Genomic DNA, 27,867 nt, shown 5'->3' on the forward strand with positions numbered 1-27,867 from the left:
AGGCATGCTGGGAGTTGTAGTTTTGCGACATTGGAGGCGCCCTGGTTGGGAAATACTGCTTTATAGATTGCTGACTTTTGCAGAATGGTGCGGATTATAGTGTAAACTGGAGGATAACTGGTTGGAACACTGGTCTGAAGGGTTAATAATGTTGTGACAGTGGAGTTGGGGTTCTTCTTTGCATTAATTCTCTTCTGTCTGTTCCTCAGAGCGTTACTCACCATGAAAGCAGATAAAGGCGGTGGGGCCCTGTCCGGGGGGCCACACGGGGAGGACATGAGGTAATTGATGCTCTTATTTATTTTATTTTTTTTGTTCCCAGAATCCCTCAGGAGGCGTCAGATTACAGGGCTGGGACGACTCATTACATATAATGATATATTTCTTCTTTAGTGAGGAGCTGAACCCGTACACGGTCATCCTCCCCGCCATCCTCCCGCGCTTTCACCCCGACCTCTTTATGCTGTACATGCTGTATCGGCAGCAGGAGGACGCCCTCTACTGGCAGGGTATTGTGCGCCTGGGTCACCTGACTGACACTAAACTGCTGGAGTTTTTAGATGTACAGAGGTGAGTATATAAAGAGAAAAGGGGCCCAAAAAACTAAGATCAGAGCTAAGACCCCCCGTCTACCCTGTCCCCTCCAGACTCCTCTGTCCTCCTCCTTCAGACTCCTCTGTCCTCCTCCTCCAGACCCCTCTGTCCTCCTCCAGACTCCTCTGTCCTCCTCCTCCAGACTCCTCTGTCCTCCTCCAGACTCCTCTGTCCTCCTCCTTCAGACTCCTCTGTCCTCCTCCTCCAGACCCCTCTGTCCTCCTCCAGACTCCTCTGTCCTCCTCCAGACCAATCTGTCCTCTTCCATTCTCCTCTGTCCTCCTCCTCCAGACTCCTCTGTCCTCCTCCAGACTCCTCTGTCCTCCTCCTCCAGTCTCCTCTGTCCTCCTCCTCCAGTCTCCTCTGTCCTCCTCCTCCAGTCTCCTCTGTCCTCCTCCTCCAGACTCCTCTGTCCTCCTCCTCCTCCAGACTCCTCTGTCCTCCTCCTCCAGACTCCTCTGTCCTCCTCCTCCTTCAGACTCCTCTGTCCTCCTCCTCCTTCAGACTCCTCTGTCCTCCTCCTCCTTCAGACTCCTCTGTCCTCCTTCTTCAGACTCCTCTGTCCTCCTTCTTCAGACTCCTCTGTCCTCCTCCTTCAGACTCCTCTGTCCTCCTCCTCCTTCAGACTCATCTGTCCTCCACCTCCTCCAGGCTCCTCTGTCCTCCTCCTCCTCCAGGCTCCTCTGTCCTCCTCCTCCAGGCTCCTTTGTCCTCCTCCTCCTCCTCCAGACTCCTCTGTCCTCCTCCTTCTTCTCCAGGCTCCTCTGTCCTCCTCCTCCTCCAGGCTCCTCTGTCCTCCTCCTCCTCCAGGCTCCTCTGTCCTCCTCCTCCTCCAGGCTCCTCTGTCCTCCTCCTCCTCCAGACTCCTCTGTCCTCCTCCTCCTCCAGACTCCTCTGTCCTCCTCCTCCTCCAGACTCCTCTGTCCTCCTCCTCCAGACTCCTCTGTCCTCCTCCTCCAGACTCCTCTGTCCTCCTCCTTCAGACTCCTCTGTCCTCCTCCTTCAGACTTCTCTGTCCTCCTCCTCCAGACTTCTCTGTCCTCCTCCCCCAGACTCCTCTGTCCTCCTCCTCCAGACTCCTCTGTCCTCCTCCTCCAGACTCCTCTGTCCTCCTCCTCCTCCAGACTCCTCTGTCCTCCTCCTCCAGACTCCTCTGTCCCCCTCCTCCAGATTCCTCTGTCCTCCTCCTCCTCCAGACTCCTCTGTCCTCCTCCTCCAGACCCCTCTGTCCTCCTCCAGACTCCTCTGTCCTCCTCCTCCTCCAGACTCCTCTGTCCTCCTCCTCCAGACTCCTCTGTCCTCCTCCTCCAGACCCCTCTGTCCTCCTCCAGACTCCTCTGTCTTCCAGGTTAACCCCTTATTACAGTCAGAGTCTCAATACCATGAAGTTGCTGATAACATGAAGCAATACATTGTAATTGATTATTATTGATTTCCGATCACTCTTCTCAGACAGCTGTGGCCTCTGAAGGACGTGAAGCTGACAGCCAATCAGGTAAGAGACGGCGCCAATCACAGGAATGATACGGAACGTCTGCGGTTTCCAGGAGTCGCATGATACAATGTGTGTGAGTTTGTGCATTCAGGGTCAGGCAGATCTGTGGAGTACAGCGACCGCTCTGCAGCATGTTACACTAAGTGAGATGCTCTGCGGAGTCTGCACCTGTCTGTGGCTCCTCTGTAGACACCGTCCATGTGAACTGCTCTGGATGTAAGTTTGTGCCGTTCCAGCATTAGATGCAGAGGTTCCTGTCCAGAGAGGAGATTGTAAAGACACAGATAAGGCATGAAGGGGGCGGGGAAGGGAGGCAAAGGGGGCCCGATAGTCCTGAACACTGGCAACCATCTCTGTACTAGATGACAGATCAATCTTATATACTTACCCTCCCCAATAACTGTATGATCATAGAGATGAGTGCAGGGAGGGGATAGAGAGGACTGTGCAGCTGTATCTGTATGACCACACAGTTCTCTCTATGATCATAGAGATGAGTGCAGGGAGGGGATAGAGAGGACTGTGCAGCTGTATCTGTATGACCACACAGTTCTCTCTATGATCATATAGATGAGTGCAGGGAGGGGATAGAGATAACTGTGCAGCTGTATCTGTATGACCACGCAGTTCTCTCTATGATCATAGAGATGAGTGCAGGGAGGGGATAGAGAGGACTGTGCAGCTGTATCTGTATGACCACACAGTTCTCTCTATCATCATAGAGATGAGTGCAGGGAGGGGATAGAGAGGACTGTGCAGCTGTAACTGTATGACCACACAGTTCTCTCTATGATCATAGAGATGAGTGCAGGGAGGGGATAGAGAGAACTGTACAGCTGTAACTATATGACCCCACAGTTCTCTATATATGATCATAGAAATGAGTGCTGGGATTGGATAGAGAGGACTGTGCAGCTGTATCTGTATGACCACACAGTTCTCTCTATGATCATATAGATGAGTGCAGGGAGGGGATAGAGAGGACTGTGCAGCTGTAACTATATGACCACACAGTTCTCTCTATGATCATAGAGATGAGTGCAGGGAGGGGATAGAGAGGAATGTGCAGCTGTATCTGTATGACCACACAGTTCTCTCTATGATAATAGTGATGAGTGCAGGGAGGGGATAGAGAGGACTGTGCAGCTGTAACTGTATGACCACACAGTTCTCTCTATGATCATAGAGATCAGTGCAGGGAGGGGATAGAGAGGACTGTGCAGCTGTAACTGTATGACCACATAGTTCTCTCTATGATAATAGTGATGAGTGCAGGGAGGGGATAGAGAGGACTGTGCAGCTGTAACTGTATGACCACACAGTTCTCTCTATGATCATAGAGATCAGTGCAGGGAGGGGATAGAGAGGACTGTGCAGCTGTAACTGTATGACCCCACAGTTCTCTTTATATGATCATAGAAATGAGTGCAGGGAGGGGACAGAGAGGACTGTGCAGCTGTAACTGTATGACCCCACAGTTCTCTCTATGATCATAGAGATGAGTGCAGGGAGGGGACAGAGAGGACTGTGCAGCTCTTTCAGGTTTCTGTACCACATCTAATCTCTCTAATACTGAGCAGCTGCTACATTACTATTGACCTTCAGGATGGAGAATATTAGGACAATGTTAGAATCCCTGGATTTTGGGACCTTGAAATACTCACTTAGGAGCCTCTTGATGATCTACAAACCTTCCCTGGCCTTGGTCCCCTTTGCCCCTCACCTTCTATGACATTGGGCCAGTCCCTCGGTCTTTAACCCCTTAGTAGCTGCATGTACTTACCTGATATGGCGGCATGTCCTCCCTGCTTGGATCCCAGCACGTTACCACATTGATTCAAGTTATTGAATAAAAGACGATTGGCCCCTCCCGGTTTTCCCCATACCAGGCCCGGCCGCCGACCAGGAATCCGGCTAACCACAACAGAGCTCATCCCACACCCTCACCGAGGAGAAAGGTGAGAAGAGGTCACATGACAAGGGGGGCACGAACTATTAGGAGACCTGAGAATAAACCCGAATATAACGGCTTCTCTTCCCATGTGCCCCCTATATCCCCCAGTATGAAGGGTTAATCTATGTTCGTGTCTCCGTACACAATATCTGGACATTTCCTGAATAATCTGGTTCTCTTCATGTCTCCTCCAGTTACATCCAAAGCTGCGTTCAAAAACTCACAGTTAATGATGTTTTAGTCCCGGAAGCCTGAGAGCTGTATCTCCGAGGAGCAGTATATATAGTATCATATATAGGATCATATATACTGGCTCCATGACATTCTGTATCCGCACTTCAACCATCAAAACTGGGACTGCAGCTTTAGAAGTGAACGGAGAATAAGACATAATGTAACAGATGAAGTGTGAGTGCAGCTCTGGAGGTGACTGGAGGATAAGACATGTAACAGCAGAATAGTGAGTGCAGCTTTGGAGGTGACAAGAGGATAAGACATGATGTAACAGCAGAATAGGGAGTGCAGTTCTGTTGGTGACTGGAGAATAACACATTATGTGACAGCAGAATAGTGAGTTTAGCTCTGGAGGATAAGACAGGATGTAACAGCAGAATAGTGAGTGCAGCACAGGAGGATAAGATATGATGTAACAGCAGAATAGTGAGTGCAGCAATGAAAGTGATTAGAGGATAAGACATGATGTAACAGCAGAATAGTGAGTGCAGCTCTGGAGGATAAGACATGATGTAACAGCAGAATAGTGAGTGCAGCTCAGGAGGATAAGATATGATGTAACAGCAGAATAGTGAGTGCAGCAATGAAAGTGATTGGAGGATAAGACATGATGTCACAGCAGAATAGTGAGTGCAGCTCTAGAGGATAAGACATGATGTAACAGCAGAATAGTGAGTGCAGCTCTGGAGGATAAGACATGATGTAACAGCAGAATAGTGAGTGTAGCTCTGGAGGATAAGACATGATGTAACAGCAGAATAGTGAGTGCAGCTCTGGAGGATAAGACATGATGTAACAGCAGAATAGTGAGTGCAGCTCTGGAGGTAACAGGAGTATACTGGACTCTGCATTATTGCCATTTATTACAATTTTCTGTTCTTTTCTTAGAGATATTCCATTGTGAGACACAAGTGTTTTCAGTCTGCAACCGAATGTCTACAGAAGATCATGTAAGTCCTGGGGGGGGGGGGGGGGGGGGGATACCTGATCGGATACCTGATCGGATACCTGATCGGATACCTGATGGGATACACAGAGGCTGAAGTCTATGTATACTTATATTGCTGTGGTCTCCTGTATCTGCGTCACACCCCAACTTATAACTTATACAGACAGCTGCAGTGTGCGTCCTGCGCCTGAGGGGGGAGCTGCTGCACAACGCCCCAGAGCCGAGTGTTTTATACAACTAAAGGGATTCGCAGCTACTTCCATGTGTCGCCATATTGTGTCACTGTCCAGCAGAGGGCGGCTCCTTATTTTATCGCCACGACCATCCCATCACTTTTCTTCCATCATTCGGCCATTTAACCCATTCTATATCCCTGCTGAGGCAGCCGAGTTGTATACTCACTAGCGTCCCCGTGTGGCCAGGGCAGTAACTTCTGATATGTTTTTTTCGATACAAGGTTAAAGGGGTACTCCACTGGAAAACATTTTCTTTTAAATCAACTGGTGCCAGAATGTTAAACAGATTTGTCAATTATTTGTATTTAAAAATCTTAACCCTTCCAGTACTTATTAGCTGCTGTATGCCCCACAGGAAGTTATTTTCTGTTTGAATTTCTTTTCTGTCTGACCACAGTATCCTCTTTTCATGTCAGGAACTGTCCAGTAGAGGAGAGGTTTGCTATGGGGAGTTCCTGACATGGACAGAGGTGGCAGCAGAGAGCACTGTGGTCAGACTGGAAAGAACTACACAACTTCCTGTGGAGCATAAAGCAGCTGATAAGTACTGGAAGGATTAAGATTTTCAAAGAGAAGTAATTTACAAATCTGCTTAACTTTCTGGCACCAGTTGATTTAAAAAAAAAATTTCCAACGGAGTACCCCTTTAAAACTTTTCTTTTTTTTTTACTGTGAAATCTGTTTCTCAGCTCCACAGTCGCCCCCAAGGAGAAGCTGGAAATCATCCTGAAGACGTATCAGGAGATCGAGAAGACGGTGTCCCGGGTGCTCAGTAAGGACTATAAGCTGCCAATGGACGACCTGCTGCCCCTCCTGATATACGTGGTGTCCCGCGCCGGGTGAGAGGCCGCACATTGTCCTATGCTGTAACATTACTCTCCAAACTGTGGACCTTTAGCTGTTGCAAAACTACAACTCCCAGCATTCCCAGACACCCAACGGCTGTCCAGGCATGCTGGGAGTTGTAGTTTTGCAACAGCTAGTAGTGCCCTCGTGGGGAAACACTATAGTAGGATAAGACAATGAGTTTTGTAAACTGTCAGAATAAAGACGTCGTCTATATATCTATGCTGGGAGTTGTAGTTTTGCAACAGTTGGAGGTCCACAGTTTGGAGACCACTGCTGTAGCGCAATCATTTATGTAGCGTTGTCTGAGCCCAACCGAGTAAATTGTATCATTCACTTATTCCGAGGACTGTAACTTTTCCATCACAGCGGCCGTACGAGGACTTTTTTATGTAAGAAGAGTTTTATTTATGGTAACATTTAGCGCTATGTAGAATTTATTCTTTAGCTTCTATTTATTTATTTGGTTATTTATCTTATTTTGTATGTATGTGTTTATTTTTTTGTTTATTTATCTGTTTAGTTATTTGGTTATTTATTTATGTATTTATTTTGCATGTGTTTATTCATTTATTTAGTTATCTCTTTAGTTACATTTGGTTATTTATTTATGTATTTTTGTAGGTTTTTATTTATTTGTTTTGTTATTTATTTACTTTATTTATTTGGTTATTTATCTATTGTATCTATTTTATTTTGTATGTATTTGTTTATTTGTTTTGTTATTTATTTATTCATTTATTTAGTTGTTTACTTACATTTTGTTATTTATGTATTTCTTTTGTATGTGTTTATTTGTTTTATTATTTATTTAGTTATTTGGATATTTATTTACTTGGTAATTTATTTATTTGGTTATTTTTTTATCTTATTTTGTATGTATGTGTTTATCTATTTTGTTGTTTATTTATTTTTTTGGTTATTTATTTATGTGTTTATTTGTTTTATTTCGTTATTTGGATATTTATTTACTTGGTATTTATTTGTTTATTTTTTTTGTTTGGTTATTTATATTATTTGGTTATTTTGTTGGGGTAGGGCAGAAATTCTACAAGGTAGCTTTTTATTTATTTATGTACTGTATGTTTTTACACTATTTTCCAGGATAACAGTTTTGCAGAACATAAATTTATCTTAATAGAAGAAATAGTTTGTGTCAGCACATTTTTTTAGATCTGTAATGTTTTAAATAAGAACATGTCCTGTAATTCATTGAGTAATTTTAATAAATTTTGGGGGGTGGGGCGCACAGATGATACCTATAGATGATGTTCTTCTTCTCCAGGATACAACACCTGGGAGCGGAGATCCACTTCATCCAAGACCTGATGGATCCAACTAACCGGGGAGGGATGAATGATTTCCTGCTGACAGCTCTGGAGGTGACGATATAGAATATACAGGGGGAGGGGCTGTGATCACATGTCATCATATTACTATTATATTATATCAGTGATGTCATACAGGGGGCGGGGCTGTGATCACATGTCATTATATTACTATTATATTATATCAGTGATGTCATACAGGGGGCGGGGCTGTGATCACATGTCATTATATTACTATTATATTATATCAGTGATGTCATACAGGGGGCGGGGCTGTGATCACGTCATTACATTACTATTATATTATATCAGTGATGTAATACAGGGGGCGAGGCTGTGATCACATGTCATTATATTACTATTATATTATATCAGTGATGTCATACAGGGGGCGGGGCTGTGATCACATGTCATTATATTACTATTATATTATATCAGTGATGTCATACAGGGGGCGGGGCTGTGATCACATGTCATTATATTACTATTATATTATATCAGTGATGTCATACAGGGGGCGGGGCTGTGATCACATGTCATTATATTACTATTATATTATATCAGTGATGTCATACAGGGGGCGGGGCTGTGATCACATGTCATTATATTACTATTATATTATATCAGGGATGTCATACAGGAGGCGGGGCTGTGATCACATGTCATTATATTACCATTATATTATATCAGTGATGTCATACAGGAGGCGGGGCTGTGATCACATGTCATTATATTATATCAGTGATGTCATACAGGGGGCGGGGCTGTGATCACATGTTATTATATTACTATTATATTATATCAGTGATGTCATACAGGGGGCAGGGCTGTGATCACATGTCATTATATTACTATTACATTATATCAGTGATGTCATACAGGGGGCGGGGCTGTGATCCCATGTCATTATATTACTATTATATTATATCAGTGATGTCATACAGGGGGCGGGGCTGTGATCACATGTCATTATATTACTATTATATTATATCAGTGATGTCATACAGGAGGCGGGGCTGTGATCACATGTCATTATATTACTATTATATTATATTAGTGATGTCATACAGGAGGCGGGGCTGTGATCACTTGTCATTATATTACTATTATATTATATCAGTGATGTTATACAGGGGGCGGGGCTGTGATCACATGTCATTATATTACTATTATATTATATCAGTGATGTCATACAGGGGGCGGGGCTGTGATCACATGTCATTATATTATATCAGTGATGTCATACAGGGGGCGGGGCTGTGATCACATGTCATTATATTACTATTATATTATATCAGTGATGTCATACAGGGGGCGGGGCTGTGATCACATGTCATTATATTACTATTATATTATATCAGTGATGTCATACAGGGGGCGGGGCTGTGATCACATGTCATTATATTACTATTATATTATATCAGGGATGTCATACAGGAGGCGGGGCTGTGATCACATGTCATTATATTACCATTATATTATATCAGTGATGTCATACAGGAGGCGGGGCTGTGATCACATGTCATTATATTATATCAGTGATGTCATACAGGGGGCGGGGCTGTGATCACATGTTATTATATTACTATTATATTATATCAGTGATGTCATACAGGGGGCAGGGCTGTGATCACATGTCATTATATTACTATTACATTATATCAGTGATGTCATACAGGGGGCGGGGCTGTGATCCCATGTCATTATATTACTATTATATTATATCAGTGATGTCATACAGGGGGCGGGGCTGTGATCCCATGTCATTATATTACTATTATATTATATCAGTGATGTCATACAGGAGGCGGGGCTGTGATCACATGTCATTATATTACTATTATATTATATTAGTGATGTCATACAGGAGGCGGGGCTGTGATCACTTGTCATTATATTACTATTATATTATATCAGTGATGTTATACAGGGGGCGGGGCTGTGATCACATGTCATTATATTACTATTATATTATATCAGTGATGTCATACAGGGGGCGGGGCTGTGATCACATGTCATTATATTATATCAGTGATGTCATACAGGGGGCGGGGCTGTGATCACATGTCATTATATTATATCAGTGATGTCATACAGGGGGCGGGGCTGTGATCACATGTCATTATATTACTATTATATTATATCAGTGATGTCATACAGGGGGCGGGGCTGTGATCACATGTCATTATATTACTATTATATTATATCAGTGATGTCATACAGGGGGCGGGGCTGTGATCACATGTCATTATATTATATCAGTGATGTCATACAGGGGGCGGGGCCATGACTTATCATTCTCTCTTCTCTTTCTCCCGCAGTCTTGCTATGAACACATTCAGAAGGACGAGGTTCGTTTATTTAAATGATTTCCCGGTTCCGGATCATAAGCTGCGCACATCTATGGGGCACAAGTTAAAGAGACTCTTCCTTTCTCCGCCCACGTTATTCATGAGCTCCTCCCTCTGCTCCATGATGACACGTTATCTGGATTATACAGGAAGTTTATTGGATCTTATTTCAGGCGCACAGATCATATAGTGCATTTCATACCTAAAACGTGTGCAGAAGGCACCAAAATCATTAAAAATTGCTCGTAAATCTTCCCTGCCCTGATACAGGAATAAAGGGGTTAAAATTCAGCTCTCTTCTCAGCACCACCTGCTGATCACAAGTGAAATTGCAACTAAATGAAAGCTCTTTAGCATCACCTACTGGCTAGAAATTGAATCTGGGTAAAATCTGAAGTCTGTACCACCATCTGCAGGCCACAACAGGAACTGCATTAAATCTGATCCACCACCTGCTGGAGAGAAATGGAACTGCGCCAAAATCAGAGCTCTGTAGCATCACCTGCAGGCCACAACTGGAACTGTTACAAAATTTATAACAAAAATCAGATACAGTATTGGACATAAATGCAAAAAAAAAAAAATATATATATATATATATTTTAGATCTTTTTATAGTGCAAAATAATTTTATCTAATGACAGAAAAAAAGAAAACTGTGCACTCACACTCCATAAATCAAAATAAGATGCCTGCTGGTCAGGAGATGAACTGCAGTGTAAAGAATCATGAAGAGCCCGACGGATCATGAACTTGGGGTGTGCGGCCATCTGTGCTCCAAAAAGGACAGATCTGAAATTAACCCTTAGATGTCACTACGACTACTGAATAAGTCAGTGTTTCCCAACCAGGGTGCCTCCAGCTGTTGCATAACTACAACTCCCAGCATGCCCGGACAGCCTTCGGCTGTCCGGGCATGCTGGGAGTTGTACTTTTTGCAACAGCTGGAGGCACCCTGGTTGGAAAACACTGAAATAAGTTATTATTATTATTGGATGATGTGATTCCTGTGCAGGATCGGTCACAGGATTGTAGTGATGTGAAGTTTGCGTTACTAGGCGGGATGGAGCGGCTGAGGATAGAGATTATTTATTATGTAGACGTATATATATATATATATATTTATACTGCTCTAGATGTAAATAAAGGGGGGACGTTTAAACACTACAGGGAACGTTTGCTGCGAATACATAAAAGTATTTTTCATAGAATGAGGCAGATTGTAAAGGGTTAAGTTGTAAACTTTGCATTTTCTTATTAAAGCTTTTTTCACTGATTCCCGGACAGCAGGGGGCGCTCTCAGTCCTTCATGGAGTCAGTGGCTTCCGTGTTACTTTCTTCATAATTCTGTTATTCAAACAGAGACCACATAGCGCCAAATCCTTCTCACAGCTGAGGGTTTGTTACCATTTTATCCAGTCGATTGGAGGAAACGGGGCGTGTTGTGTCGTATCCATCAGATCCTTATGTGGCGGATTTACCTCCAGGTTTGTACATCGTAAGCGCTTACATCTTAAAGGGGTTATCCAGGAAAAAAAAGTTTTATATATATATATATATATATATATATATAATATATATATATATATATATCTATCAATCGATAGAGAGATAATTTTTTTTAATAAACTTCTATTTAAAAAAATCTTAATCCTTCCACTACTTATCAGCTGCTGAAGTTGAGTTGTTCTTTTCTGTCTGACCACAATGCTCTCTGCTGACACCTCTGTCTGTCTCGGGAACTGCACAGAATAGGAGAGGTTACTATGGGGATTTGCTTCTACTCTGGACAGTTCCCGAGACAGGTGTCAACAGAGAGACAGAAAATAAAATAAAACTCAACTTCAGCAGCTGATAAGTACTGAAAGGATTAAGATTTTTTAATAGAAGTAATTTACAAATCTGTTTAACTTTCTGGCACCAGTTGATTTATTTATATATAAAGTTTTTTCCTGGATAACCCCTTTAATGAACATACAGCTGACCGTGTGATCATGTGACCCAGAAGGCACCATCAGTAGTCTCCTCCCCATTCTCCCTCCCCCCAAGGTGTGAGAAGGTGTTGGTCCATGGTCTCCAAACTGTGGCCCACCAAATATTCCAAAACTACAATCCCCCCCCCCCCTCCCAACCATTTCCCCCTTCAGCCACTTAATGTGGGGTCAGAGGTCGGGGCGATTACTGAGGACCATACGGGGTGATACGGGATCCTGGTTCATCTCCCCGTGTAATAGGGAACAAAGTGATGGATGTACAGGACGCCCCCCATAGTAGATAATATGGGGCTGTACATGACTCTGCGCCTCCTCCTGCAGGACTATCCCACCATGAGGGTTGGCTGGGGGGGTCTCCAGGCTCGGTGGCCCTGCTCACATGGTGATATATACAGGTAGATCTGTATCTGATCCGGGGTCTCATGGTCCGGATGACGTCCATGTTTGGTCCCGTCAGTGTATACGGTCGTCCTGCAGGAGGCGCCCCATAACTTTAGTCCAGCAGCTGTATACAGCAGTGATGGTGAACCTATGGCACGCCGACCCCCCTCTGTGGGCACGCGGCCATAGTACGCCAGGCCGGGCAAACAGGGACATCCCTGTGTCCCAAAAGAACATTTCGGGACACATGGATGTCCGGCTACCTTTCTGCAGGGACGTCACTGACATCCCGTGCGTGCGCCCATAGCAACGGAGGAGCGGAGCATCGAGGAGGAGGACGCGCAGGTATGGTAAGTTACCTGCATGTCATCTTAAGTGTTCCGACCACTGCTCCTCCGGTCCCGGGACCTACTGCTACAGTAGATCGTGACCCCGGAGGAGCAGTACACAGACATACACTGTATATGGCTGAAGGTTGTATGTCTGTGGGGGAACTGTACTGCACCTAATGTGGGGGAACTGTGCTGCACCTAATGTGGGGGAACTATACTGCACCTAATGTGGGGGAACAAAACTGCACCTAATGTGGGGGATCTATACTGCACCTAATGTGGAGGAACTGTACTGCACCTAATGTGGGGAACTATACTGCCCCTAATGTGGGGGAACATTATACTGCACTTAATGTGGGGGAACTATACTATACCTAATGTGGGGGAACTGTACTGCACCTAATGTGGGGGAACAAAACTGCACCTAATGTGGGGGAGCTATACTGCACCTAATGTGGGGAACTATACTGCACCTAATGTGGGGGACCTATACTGCACCTAATGTGGAGAACTATACTGCACCTAATGTGGGGGAACTGTACTGCACCTAATGTGTGGAGAACTATACTGCACCTAATGTGGGGAACTATACTGCACCTAATGTGGAGAACTATACTGCACCTAATGTGGGGGAACTATACTGCACCTAATGTGGGGAACTATACTGCACCTAATGTGTGGGAAATATACTGCACCTAATGTGTGGGAACAAAACTGCACCTAATGTGGGGGAACTATACTGCACCTAATGTGGAGGAACTGTACTGCACCTAATGTGGGGGAACAAAACTGCACCTAATGTGGGGGAGCTATACTGCACCTAATGTGGGGAACTATACTGCACCTAATGTGGGGGACCTATACTGCACCTAATGTGGAGAACTATACTGCACCTAATGTGGGGGAACTGTACGGCACCTAATGTGTGGAGAACTATACTGCACCTAATGTGGAGAACTATACTGCACCCAATGTGGGGAAATATACTGCACCTAATGTGGGGAAACTATACTGCACCTAATGTGGGGGAGCTATACTGCACCTAATGTGGGGGAACTATACTGCACCTAATGTGGGGAGCTATACTGCACCTAATGTGGGGAACTATACTGCACCTAATGTGGAGAACTATACTGCACCTAATGTGTGGGAACTATACTGCACCTAATGTGGGGGAACAAAACTGCACCTAATGTGGGGGAACTATACTGCACCTAATGTGGGGAAGTATACTGCACCTAATGTGGGGGAACTATACTGCACCTAATGTGGGGGAACTATACTGCACCTAATGTGGGGAACTATACTGCACCTAATGTGGAGAACTATACTGCACCTAATGTGGGGGAACTATACTGCACCTAATGTGTGGGAACTATACTGCACCTAATGTGGGGAGCTATACTGCACCTAATGTGGAGAACTATACTGCACCTAATGTGGGGGAGCTATACTGCACCTAATGTGGGGAACTATACTGCACCTAATGTGGAGAACTATACTGCACCTAATGTGGGGGAGCTATACTGCACCTAATGTGGGGGAGCTATACTGCACCTAATGTGGGGGAGCTATACTGCACCTAATGTGGGGGAGCTATACTGCACCTAATGTATGGAGAACTATACTGCACCTAATGTGGGGGAGCTATACTGCACCTAATGTGGAGAACTATACTGCACCTAATGTGGGGAACTATACTGCACCTAATGTGTGGAGAACTATACTGCACCTAATGTGTGGGGAGCTATACTGCACCTAATGTGGGGAACTATACTGCACCTAATGTGGAGCTATACTGCACCTAATGTGTGGAGCTATACTGCACCTAATGTGGGGGAACATACTCCACCTAATGTGGAGAGCTAAACTGCACCTAATGTGGGGAACTAAACTGCACCTAATGTGGAGAGCTATACTGCACCTAATGTGGGGGAACTATACTGCACCTAATGTGGGGAGCTATACTGCACCTAATGTGGAGAGCTATACTGCACCTAATGTGGGGAGCTATACTGCACCTAATGTGGGGGAACTATACTGCACCTAATGTGGGGAGCTATACTGCACCTAATGTGGGGGAGCTATACTGCACCTAATGTGGGGGAACTATACTGCACCTAATGTGGGGAGCTATACTGCACCTAATGTGTGGGAACTATACTGCACCTAATGTGGGGAGCTATACTGCACCTAATGTGGGGGAACTATACTGCACCTAATGTGGGGAGCTATACTGCACCTAATGTGTGGGAACTATACTGCACCTAATGTGGGGAGCTATACTGCACCTAATGTGGAGAACTATACTGCACCTAATGTGGGGGAGCTATACTGCACCTAATGTGGGGAACTATACTGCACCTAATGTGGGGGAGCTATACTGCACCTAATGTGGGGGAGCTATACTGCACCTAATGTGGGGGAGCTATACTGCACCTAATGTGGGGGAGCTATACTGCACCTAATGTGGGGGAGCTATACTGCACCTAATGTGTGGAGAACTATACTGCACCTAATGTGGGGGAGCTATACTGCACCTAATGTGGGGGAGCTATACTGCACCTAATGTGGGGGAGCTATACTGCACCTAATGTGGAGAACTATACTGCACCTAATGTGGGGAACTATACTGCACCTAATGTGTGGGGAGCTATACTGCACCTAATGTGGGGGAACTATACTGCACCTAATGTGGGGAACTATACTGCACCTAATGTGGAGCTATACTGCACCTAATGTGTGGAGCTATACTGCACCTAATGTGTGGAGCTATACTGCACCTAATGTGGGGGAACATACTCCACCTAATGTGGAGAACTAAACTGCACCTAATGTGGGGAACTAAACTGCACCTAATGTGGAGAGCTATACTGCACCTAATGTGGGGGAACTATACTGCACCTAATGTGGGGAGCTATACTGCACCTAATGTGGAGAGCTATACTGCACCTAATGTGGGGGAACTATACTGCACCTAATGTGGGGAAACTATACTGCACCTAATGTGGGGAGCTATACTGCACCTAATGTGGGGGAACTATACTGCACCTAATGTGGGGGAAATATACTGCACCTAATGTGGGGAGACTATACTGCACCTAATGTGGGGGAACTATACTGCACCTAATATGGGGGAACTGTACTGCACCTAATGTGGGGAACTATACTGCACCTAATGTGGGGGAAATATACTGCACCTAATGTGGGGAGCTATACTGCACCTAATGTGGGGGAAATATACTGCACCTAATGTGGGGGAACTATACTGCACCTAATGTGGGGGAACTATACTGCAGATATATAAATACTACAAATCTCAGCTTCCCCGGACCTCCAGATGTGGAAACACTAAAAAATCCCAGCATGCCCGGACCTCCAGATGTGGATACACTACAATTCCCAGCATGCCAAGACCTCCAGATGTGGAAATACTACAAATCCCAGCATCCTCGGACCTCCAGATGTGAAAATACTACAAATCCCAGCATGCCCAGACCTCCAGATGTGGAAATACTACAAATCCCAGCATTCCGGACCTCCAGATGTGGAAATACTACAAATCCCAGCATGCCAAGACGTGCAGATGTGTAAATGCTACAAATCCCAGCATTCCCGGACCTCCAGATGTGTAAATACTACAAATCCCAGCATGCCCAGACCTCCAGATGTAGAAATACTACAAATCCCAGCATGCCCGGACCTCCAGATGTGGAAATACTATAAATCCCAGCATCCCTGGACCTCCAGATGTGGAAATATTACAAATCCCAGCATCCTCGGACCTCCAGATGTGGAAATACTACAAATCCCAGCATGCCTGGACCTCCAGATGTATAAATACTACAAATCCCAGCATGCGCGGACCTCCAGATGTGAAAATACTACAAATCCCAGCTTCCCTGGACCTCCAGATGTGGAAATACTATAAATCCCAGCATCCTAGGACCTCTAGATGTGGAAATACTACAAATCCCAGCATCCTCGGACCTCCAGATGTGGAAATACTACAAATCCCAGCATTCCCAGACCTCCAGATGTGGAAATACTACAAATCCCAGCATACCCAGACCTCCAGATGTATAAAGACTACAAATCCCAGCATCCCGGACCTCCAGATGTGGAAATACTACAAATTCTCGCATGCCCGGACCTCCAGATTTGGATACACTACAAATCCCAGCATACCTGGACCTCCAGATGTGGAAATACTACAAATCCCAGCATGCCCAGACCTCCAGATGTGGAAATACTACAAATCCCAGCATACCAGGACCTCCAGATGTATAAATACTACAAATCCCAGCATGCCCGGACTTCCAGATGTATAAATACTACAAATCCCAGCATCTCCGGACCTCCAGATGTGGAAGCACTACAAATCCCATCTTCCCCGGACCTCCAGATGTTGAAATACTATAAATCCCAGCATGCATGGACCTCCAGATGTGGAAAAACTACAAATTCCAGCATCCTCGGACCTCCATATGTGGAAATACTACAAATCCCAGCATGCCCAGACGTCCAGATATGGAAATACTACAAATCCCTGCATGCCCGGACCTCCAGATGTGGAAATACTACAAATCCCAGCATACCCAGACCTCCAGATGTATAAAGACTACAAATCCCAGCATCCCGGACCTCCAGATGTGGAAATACTACAAATCCACGCATGCCTGGACCTCCAGATGCGGATACACTACAAATCCCTGCATACCTGGACCTCCAGATGTGAAAATACTACAAATCCCAGCATGCCCAGACCTCCAGACGTGGAAATACTACAAATCCACGCATGCCTGGACCTCCAGATGCGGATACACTACAAATCCCTGCATACCTGGACCTCCAGATGTGAAAATACTACAAATCCCAGCATGCCCAGACTTCCAGATGTGGAAATACTACAAATCCCAGCATGCCCGGACCTCCAGATGTATAAATACTACAAATCCCAGCATGCCCGGACCTCCAGATGTATAAATACTACAGATCCCAGCATGCGCGGACCTCCAGATGTGAAAATACTACAAATCCCAGCATCCTAGGACCTCCAGATGTATAAATATGACAAATCCTAGCATCTGGACCTCCAGATGTGGAAATACTATAAATCCCAGCATCCTAGGACCTCTAGATGTGGAAATACTACAAATCCCAGCATCCTCGGACCTCCAGATGTGGAAATACTACAAATCCCAGCATACCCAGACCTCCAGATGTATAAAGACTACAAATCCCAGCATCCCGGACCTCCAGATGTGGAAATACTACAAATTCTCGCATGCCCGGACCTCCAGATTTGGATACACTACAAATCCCAGCATACCTGGACCTCCAGATGTGGAAATACTACAAATCCCAGCATGCCCAGACCTCCAGATGTGGAAATACTACAAATCCCAGCACACCAGGACCTCCAGATGTATAAATACTACAAATCCCAGCATGCCCGGACTTCCAGATGTATAAATACTACAAATCCCAGCATCTCCGGACCTCCAGATGTGGAAGCACTACAAATCCCATCTTCCCCAGACCTCCAGATGTAGAAATACTACAAATCACAGCATGCACAGACGTCCAGATAAGGAAATACTACAAATACCAGCATGCCCGGACCGCCAGATGAAGAAATACTACAAATCCCAGTATGCCCGGACCTCCAGAAGTGGAAATACTACAAATCTCAGCATGCCCGGACCGCCAGATGTGGAAATACTACAAATTCCAGCAGGCCCGGACCTCCAGATGTATAAATACTACAAATCCCAACATGCCCGAAGCTCCAGATGTGGATACACTACAAATCCCAGCATGCCTGGACCTCCAGATGTGGAAATACTACAAATCCCAGCATGCCCGGACCGCCAGATGTGGAAATACTACAAATTCCAGCAGGCCCGGACCTCCAGATGTATAAATACTACAAATCCCAGCATGCCTGGACCTCCAGATGTGGATACACTACAAATCCCAGCATCCCCTTATCTCCAGATGCGGATACACTACAAATCCCAACATGCCCGGACCTCCAGATGTGGAAACACTACAAATCCCAGCATCCCCGGACCTCCAGATGTGGATACACTACAAATCCCAGCATGCCCAGACCTCCAGATGTGGAAACACTACAAATCCCAGCATCCTCGGACCTCCAGATGTGGATACACTACAAATGCCAGCATGCCCAGACCTACAGATGTGGATACACTACAAATCCCATCATCCTCAGACCTCCAGATGTGGATACACTACAAATCCCAGCATGCCCAGACCTCCAGATGTGGAAACACTACAAATCCCAGCATCCCCGGACCTCCAGATGTGGATACACTACAAATCCCAGCATGCCCAGACCTACAGATGTGGATACACTACAAATCCCATCATCCTCGGACCTCCAGATGTGGATACACTACAAATCCCAGCATGCCCGAACCTCCAGATGTGGAAAAAGTACAACACACAGTATGGAGACCTCCGGTGTATACAGTGACTTATGTGACCTGAAGCCAAGAGGGGAGAAGATGTGTGGGCAGCGGGGCAAGTGACACGGACTGATGAGGAGACACTGGGGGGCGCTGTGAGGACACAGGGGGATATAGTGATGGGGGTAATAATTGTAGTGTAGCCTCCATCTGTATACACTGGGGGGCGCTGTGAGGACACAGGGGGATATAGTGATGGGGGGGTAATAATTGTAGTGTAGTCTCCATCTGTATACACTGGGGGGCGCTGTGAGGACACAGGGGGATATAGTGATGGGGGGGTAATAATTGTAGTGTAGTCTCCATCTGTATACACTGGGGGGCGCTGTGAGGACACAGGGGGATATAGTGATGGGGGGGTAATAATTGTAGTGTAGTCTCCATCTGTATACACTGGGGGGCGCTGTGAGGACACAGGGGGATATAGTGATGGGGGTAATAATTGTAGTGTAGTCTCCATCTGTATACACTGGGGGGCGCTGTGAGGACACAGGGGGATATAGTGATGGGGGTAATAATTGTAGTGTAGTCTCCATCTGTATACACTGGGGGCGCTGTGAGGACACAGGGGATATAGTGATGGGGGTAATAATTGTAGTATAGCCTCCATCTGTATACACTGGGGGGCGCTGTGAGGACACAGGGGGATATAGTGATGGGGGGTAATAATTGTAGTGTAGTCTCCATCTGTATACACTGGGGGGCGCTGTGAGGACACAGGGGGATATAGTGATGGGGGGTAATAATTGTAGTGTAGTCTCCATCTGTATACACTGGGGGGCGCTGTGAGGACACAGGGGGATATAGTAATGGGGGGGTAATAATTGTAGTGTAGTCTCCATCTGTATACACTGGGGGGCGCTGTGAGGACACAGGGGGATATAGTGATGGGGGTAATAATTGTAGTGTAGTCTCCATCTGTATACACTGGGGGGCGCTGTGAGGACACAGGGGATATAGTGATGGGGGTAATAATTGTAGTGTAGTCTCCATCTGTATACACTGGGGGGCGCTGTGAGGACACAGGGGGATATAGTGATGGGGGGGTAATAATTGTAGTGTAGTCTCCATCTGTATACACTGGGGGGCGCTGTGAGGACACAGGGGGATATAGTGATGGGGGTAATAATTGTAGTGTAGTCTCCATCTGTATACACTGGGGGGCGCTGTGAGGACACAGGGGGATATAGTGATGGGGGTAATAATTGTAGTGTAGTCTCCATCTGTATACACTGGGGGGCGCTGTGAGGACACAGGGGGATATAGTGATGGGGGGTAATAATTGTAGTGTAGTCTCCATCTGTATACACTGGGGGGCGCTGTGAGGACACAGGGGGATATAGTGATGGGGGGGTAATAATTGTAGTGTAGTCTCCATCTGTATACACTGGGGGGCGCTGTGAGGACACAGGGGGATATAGTGATGGGGGTAATAATTGTAGTGTAGTCTCCATCTGTATACACTGGGGGGCGCTGTGAGGACACAGGGTGATATAGTGATGGGGGGGGGGGTAATAATTGTAGTGTAGTCTCCATCTGTATACACTGGGGGGCGCTGTGAGGACACAGGGGGATATAGTGATGGGGGTAATAATTGTAGTGTAGTCTCCATCTGTATACACTGGGGGGCGCTGTGAGGACAGAGGGGGAAATAGTGATGGGGGGGGGTAATAATTGTAGTGTAGTCTCCATCTGTATACACTGGGGGGCGCTGTGAGGACACAGGGGGATATAGTGATGGGGGGGGGTAATAATTGTAGTGTAGTCTCCATCTGTATACACTGGGGGGCGCTGTGAGGACACAGGGGGATATAGTGATGGGGGTAATAATTGTAGTGTAGTCTCCATCTGTATACACTGGGGGGCGCTATGAGGACACAGGGGATATAGTGATGGGGGTAATAATTGTAGTGTAGTCTCCATCTGTATACACTGGGGGGCGCTGTGAGGACACAGGGGGATATAGTGATGGGGGTAATAATTGTAGTGTAGTCTCCATCTGTATACACTGGGGGGCGCTGTGAGGACACAGGGGGATATAGTGATGGGGGTAATAATTGTAGTGTAGTCTCCATCTGTATACACTGGGGGGCGCTGTGAGGACACAGGGGGATATAGTGATGGGGGGGGTTATATTTGTAGTGTAGTCTCCATCTGTATACACTGGGGGGCGCTGTGAGGACACAGGGGGATATAGTGATGGGGGGGTAATAATTGTAGTGTAGTCTCCATCTGTATACACTGGGGGGCGCTGTGAGGACACAGGGGATATAGTGATGGGGGGTAATAATTGTAGTGTAGTCTCCATCTGTATACACTGGGGGGCGCTGTGAGGACACAGGGGGATATAGTGATGGGGGGTAATAATTGTAGTGTAGTCTCCATCTGTATACACTGGGGGGCGCTGTGAGGACACAGGGGGATATAGTGATGGGGGGTAATAATTGTAGTGAAGCCTCCATCTGTATACACTGGGGGGCGCTGTGAGGACACAGGGGGATAAAGTGATGGGGGTAATAATTGTAGTGTAGTCTCCATCTGTATACACTGGGGGGCGCTGTGAGGACACAGGGGGATATAGTGATGGGGGGGTAATAATTGTAGTGTAGTCTCCATCTGTATACACTGGGGGGCGCTGTGAGGACACAGGGGGATATAGTGATGGGGGGTAATAATTGTAGTGTAGTCTCCATCTGTATACACTGGGGGGCGCTGTGAGGACACAGGGGGATATAGTGATGGGGGGTAATAATTGTAGTGTAGTCTCCATCTGTATACACTGGGGGGCGCTGTGAGGACACAGGGGGATATAGTGATGGGGGTAATAATTGTAGTGTAGTCTCCATCTGTATACACTGGGGGGCGCTGTGAGGACACAGGGGGATATAGTGATGGGGGGTAATAATTGTAGTGTAGTCTCCATCTGTATACACTGGGGGGCGCTGTGAGGACACAGGGGGATATAGTGATGGGGGGTAATAATTGTAGTGTAGTCTCCATCTGTATACACTGGGGGGCGCTGTGAGGACACAGGGGGATATAGTGATGGGGGGTAATAATTGTAGTGTAGTCTCCATCTGTATACACTGGGGGGCGCTGTGAGGACACAGGGGGATATAGTGATGGGGGTAATAATTGTAGTGTAGTCTCCATCTGTATACACTGGGGGGCGCTGTGAGGACACAGGGGGATATAGTGATGGGGGGGGGGTAATAATTGTAGTGTAGTCTCCATCTGTATACACTGGGGGGCGCTGTGAGGACACAGGGGGATATAGTGATGGGGGGGGTAATAATTGTAGTGTAGTCTCCATCTGTATACACTGGGGGGCGCTGTGAGGACACAGGGGGATATAGTGATGGGGGGTAATTATTGTAGTGTAGCCTCCATCTGTATACACTGGGGGGCGCTGTGAGGACACAGGGGGATATAGTGATGGGGGGGGTAATAATTGTAGTGTAGTCTCCATCTGTATACACTGGGGGGCGCTGTGAGGACACAGGGGGATATAGTGATGGGGGGTAATAATTGTAGTGTAGTCTCCATCTGTATACACTGGGGGGCGCTGTGAGGACACAGGGGCATATAGTGATGGGGGGTAATAATTGTAGTGTAGCCTCCATCTGTATACACTGGGGGGCGCTGTGAAGACACAGGGGGATATAGTGATGGGGGGGTAATAATTGTAGTGTAGTCTCCATCTGTATACACTGGGGGGCGCTGTGAGGACACAGGGGATATAGTGATGGGGGGTAATAATTGTAGTGTAGTCTCCATCTGTATACACTGGGGGGCGCTGTGAGGACACAGGGGGGATATAGTGATGGGGGGTAATAATTGTAGTGTAGTCTCCATCTGTATACACTGGGGGGCGCTGTGAGGACACAGGGGGATATAGTGATGGGGGGGTAATAATTGTGGTGTAGTCTCCATCTGTATACACTGGGGGGCGCTGTGAGGACATAGGGGGATATAGTGATGGGGGTAATAATTGTAGTGTAGCCTCCATCTGTATACACTGGGGGGCGCTGTGAGGACACAGGGGGATATAGTGATGGGGGGTAATAATTGTAGTGTAGTCTCCATCTGTATACACTGGGGGGCGCTGTGAGGACACAGGGGGATATAGTGATGGGGGGTAATAATTGTAGTGTAGTCTCCATCTGTATACACTGGGGGGCGCTGTGAGGACACAGGGGGATATAGTGATGGGGGGTAATAATTGTAGTGTAGTCTCCATCTGTATACACTGGGGGGCGCTGTGAGGACACAGGGGGATATAGTGATGGGGGGGTAATAATTGTGGTGTAGTCTCCATCTGTATACACTGGGGGGAGCTGTGAGGACACAGGGGGATATAGTGATGGGGGTAATAATTGTAGTGTAGTCTCCATCTGTATACACTGGGGGGCGCTGTGAGGACACAGGGGGATATAGTGATGGGGGTAATAATTGTAGTGTAGCCTCCATCTGTATACACTGGGGGGCGCTGTGAGGACACAGGGGGATATAGTGATGGGGGGGGTAATAATTGTAGTGTAGCCTCCATCTGTATACACTGAGGGGCGCTGTGAGGATACAGGGGGATATAGTGATGGGGGGGGTAATTATTGTAGTGTAGTCTCCATCTGTATACACTGGGGGGCGCTGTGAGGACACAGGGGGATATAGTGATGGGGGTAATAATTGTAGTGTAGCCTCCATCTGTATACACTGGGGGGCGCTGTGAGGACACAGGGGGATATAGTGATGGGGGTTATAATTGTAGTGTAGTCTCCATCTGTATACACTGGGGGGCGCTGTGAGGACACAGGGGATATAGTGATGGGGGTAATAATTGTAGTGTAGTCTCCATCTGTATACACTGGGGGGCGCTGTGAGGACACAGGGGGATATAGTGATGGGGGGTAATAATTGTAGTGTAGTCTCCATCTGTATACACTGGGGGGCGCTGTGAGGACACAGGGGGATATAGTGATGGGGGGGGGTAATAATTGTAGTGTAGTCTCCATCTGTATACACTGGGGGGCGCTTTGAGGACACAGGGGGATATAGTGATGGAGGTAATAATTGTAGTGTAGTATCCATCTGTATACACTGGGGGGCGCTGTGAGGAAACAGAGGGATATAGTGATGGGGGGGGGTAATAATTGTAGTGTAGCCTCCATCTGTATACACTGGGGGGCGCTGTGAGGACACAGGGGGATATAGTGATGGGGGTAATAATTGTAGTGTAGTCTCCATCTGTATACACTGGGGGGCGCTGTGAGGACACAGGGGATATAGTGATGGGGGTAATAATTGTAGTGTAGTCTCCATCTGTATAAACTGGGGGGCGCTGTGAGGACACAGGGGGGATATAGTGATGGGGGTAATAATTGTAGTGTAGTCTCCATCTGTATACACTGGGGGGCGCTGTGAGGACACAGGGGGATATAGTGATGGGGGGTAATAATTGTAGTGTAGTCTCCATCTGTATACACTGGGGGGCGCTGTGAGGACACAGGGGGATATAGTGATGGGGTAATAATTGTAGTGTAGTCTCCATCTGTATACACTGGGGGGCGCTGTGAGGACACAGGGGGATATAGTGATGGGGGGTAATAATTGTAGTGTTGTCTCCATCTGTATACACTGGGGGGCGCTGTGAGGACACAGGGGGATATAGTGATGGGGGTAATAATTGTAGTGTAGTCTCCATCTGTATACACTGGGGGGCGCTGTGAGGACACAGGGGGATATAGTGATGGGGGGTAATAATTGTAGTGTAGTCTCCATCTGTATACACTGGGGGGCGCTGTGAGGACACAGGGGGATATAGTGATGGGGGTAATAATTGTAGTGTAGTCTCCATCTGTATACACTGGGGGGCGCTGTGAGGACACAGGGGGATATAGTGATGGGGGATAATAATTGTAGTGTAGTCTCCATCTGTATACACTGGGGGGCGCTGTGAGGACACAGGGGGATATAGTGATGGGGGGGGGGGGGTAATAATTGTAGTGTAGTCTCCATCTGTATACACTGGGGGGCGCTGTGAGGACACAGGGGGATATAGTGATGGGGGTAATAATTGTAGTGTAGTCTCCATCTGTATACACTGGGGGGCGCTGTGAGGACACAGGGGGATATAGTGATGGGGGGGGTAATAATTGTAGTGTAGTCTCCATCTGTATACACTGGGGGGCGCTGTGAGGACACAGGGGATATAGTGATGGGGGTAATAATTGTAGTGTAGTCTCCATCTGTATACACTGGGGGGCGCTGTGAGGACACAGGGGATATAGTGATGGGGGGGTAATAATTGTAGTGTAGTCTCCATCTGTATACACTGGGGGGCGCTGTGAGGACACGGGGATATAGTAATGGGGGGTAATAATTGTAGTGTAGCCTCCATCTGTATACACTGGGGGGCGCTGTGAGGACACAGGGGATATAGTGATGGGGGTAATAATTGTAGTGTAGTCTCCATCTGTATACACTGGGGGGCGCTGTGAGGACACAGGGGGATATAGTGATGGGGGTAATAATTGTAGTGTAGCCTCCATCTGTATACACTGGGGGGCGCTGTGAGGACACAGGGGGATATAGTGATGGGGGGGGTAATAATTGTAGTGTAGCCTCCATCTGTATACACTGAGGGGCGCTGTGAGGATACAGGGGGATATAGTGATGGGGGGGGTAATTATTGTAGTGTAGTCTCCATCTGTATACACTGGGGGGCGCTGTGAGGACACAGGGGGATATAGTGATGGGGGTAATAATTGTAGTGTAGCCTCCATCTGTATACACTGGGGGGCGCTGTGAGGACACAGGGGGATATAGTGATGGGGGTTATAATTGTAGTGTAGTCTCCATCTGTATACACTGGGGGGCGCTGTGAGGACACAGGGGATATAGTGATGGGGGTAATAATTGTAGTGTAGTCTCCATCTGTATACACTGGGGGGCGCTGTGAGGACACAGGGGGATATAGTGATGGGGGTAATAAATGTAGTGTAGTCTCCATCTGTGTACACTGGGGGGCGCTGTGAGAACACAGGGGGATATAGTGATGGGGGGTAATAATTGTAGTGTAGTCTCCATCTGTATACACTGGGGGGCGCTGTGAGAACACAGGGGGATATAGTGATGGGGGGTAATAATTGTGGTGTAGTCTCCATCTGTATACACTGGGGGGCGCTTTGAGGACACAGGGGGATATAGTGATGGGGGTAATAATTGTAGTGTAGTCTCCATCTGTATACACTGGGGGGCGCTGTGAGGACACAGGGGGATATAGTGATGGGGGGGTAATAATTGTAGTGTAGTCTCCATCTGTATAAACTGGGGGGCGCTGTGAGGACACAGGGGGATATAGTGATGGGGGGTAATAATTGTAGTGTAGTCTCCATCTGTATACACTGGGGGGCGCTGTGAGGACACAGGGGGATATAGTGATGGGGGTAATAATTGTAGTGTAGTCTCCATCTGTATACACTGGGGGGCGCTGTGAGGACACAGGGGGATATAGTGATGGGGGGGTAATAATTGTAGTGTAGTCTCCATCTGTATACACTGGGGGGCGCTGTGAGGACACAGGGGGATATAGTGATGGGGGGGTAATAATTGTAGTGTAGCCTCCATCTGTATACACTGGGGGGCGCTGTGAGGACACAGGGGGATATAGTGATGGGGGGGTAATAATTGTAGTGTAGCCTCCATCTGTATACACTGGGGGGCGCTGTGAGGACACAGGGGGATATAGTGATGGGGGTAATAATTGTAGTGTAGTCTCCATCTGTATACACTGGGGGGCGCTGTGAGGACACAGGGGGATATAGTGATGGGGGTAATAATTGTAGTGTAGTCTCCATCTGTATACACTGGGGGGCGCTGTGAGGACACAGGGGATATAGTGATGGGGGTAATAATTGTAGTGTAGTCTCCATCTGTATACACTGGGGGGCGCTGTGAGGACACAGGGGATATAGTGATGGGGGGGTAATAATTGTAGTGTAGTCTCCATCTGTATACACTGGGGGGCGCTGTGAGGACACGGGGATATAGTAATGGGGGGTAATAATTGTAGTGTAGCCTCCATCTGTATACACTGGGGGGCGCTGTGAGGACACAGGGGGATATAGTGATGGGGGTAATAATTGTAGTGTAGTCTCCATCTGTATACACTGGGGGGCGCTGTGAGGACACAGGGGGATATAGTGATGGGGGGTAATAATTGTAGTGTAGCCTCCATCTGTATACACTGGGGGGCGCTGTGAGGACACAGGGGGATATAGTGATGGGGGGGTAATAATTGTAGTGTAGTCTCCATCTGTATACACTGGGGGGCGCTGTGAGGACACAGGGGATATAGTGATGGGGGGTAATAATTGTAGTGTAGTCTCCATCTGTATACACTGGAGGGCGCTGTGAGGACACAGGGGGATATAGTGATGGGGGGGGGTAATAATTGTAGTGTAGTCTCCATCTGTATACACTGGGGGGCGCTGTGAGGACACAGGGGGATATAGTGATGGGGGAGGGTAATAATTGTAGTGTAGTCTCCATCTGTATACACTGGCGGGGCGCTGTGAGGACACAGGGGGATATAGTGATGGGGGTAATAATTGTAGTGTAGTCTCCATCTGTATACACTGGGGGGCGCTGTGAGGACACAGGGGGATATAGTGATGGGGG

The 27,867-nt window shown here is 47.0% G+C and overlaps 1 protein-coding gene across 2 annotated transcripts in view; it reads left to right on the plus strand.

Annotated features, from left to right (window-relative positions):
- Positions 1-11,303, plus strand: part of LOC130272811 (ALS2 C-terminal-like protein) — a 38,815-nt gene extending 27,512 nt beyond the window's left edge. The window contains exons 4-11 of one of the 2 annotated variants that reach the window (XM_056518709.1): positions 210-281; positions 394-570; positions 2,047-2,089; positions 3,979-4,047; positions 5,166-5,227; positions 6,152-6,301; positions 7,594-7,690; positions 9,958-11,303. In XM_056518709.1, the coding sequence (XP_056374684.1) occupies positions 210-281; positions 394-570; positions 2,047-2,089; positions 3,979-4,047; positions 5,166-5,227; positions 6,152-6,301; positions 7,594-7,690; positions 9,958-10,005 (718 nt within the window). In that variant the 3' untranslated portion in view covers positions 10,006-11,303. The remainder of the gene's footprint in view (positions 1-209; positions 282-393; positions 571-2,046; positions 2,090-3,978; positions 4,048-5,165; positions 5,228-6,151; positions 6,302-7,593; positions 7,691-9,957) is intronic. The other variant, XM_056518710.1, reaches the window with a different exon arrangement.
- Positions 11,304-27,867: the final 16,564 nt, after the last annotated feature.

Source organism: Hyla sarda, chromosome 5, assembly GCF_029499605.1.
Source record: "Hyla sarda isolate aHylSar1 chromosome 5, aHylSar1.hap1, whole genome shotgun sequence".
NCBI lineage: Eukaryota > Metazoa > Chordata > Amphibia > Anura > Hylidae > Hyla > Hyla sarda.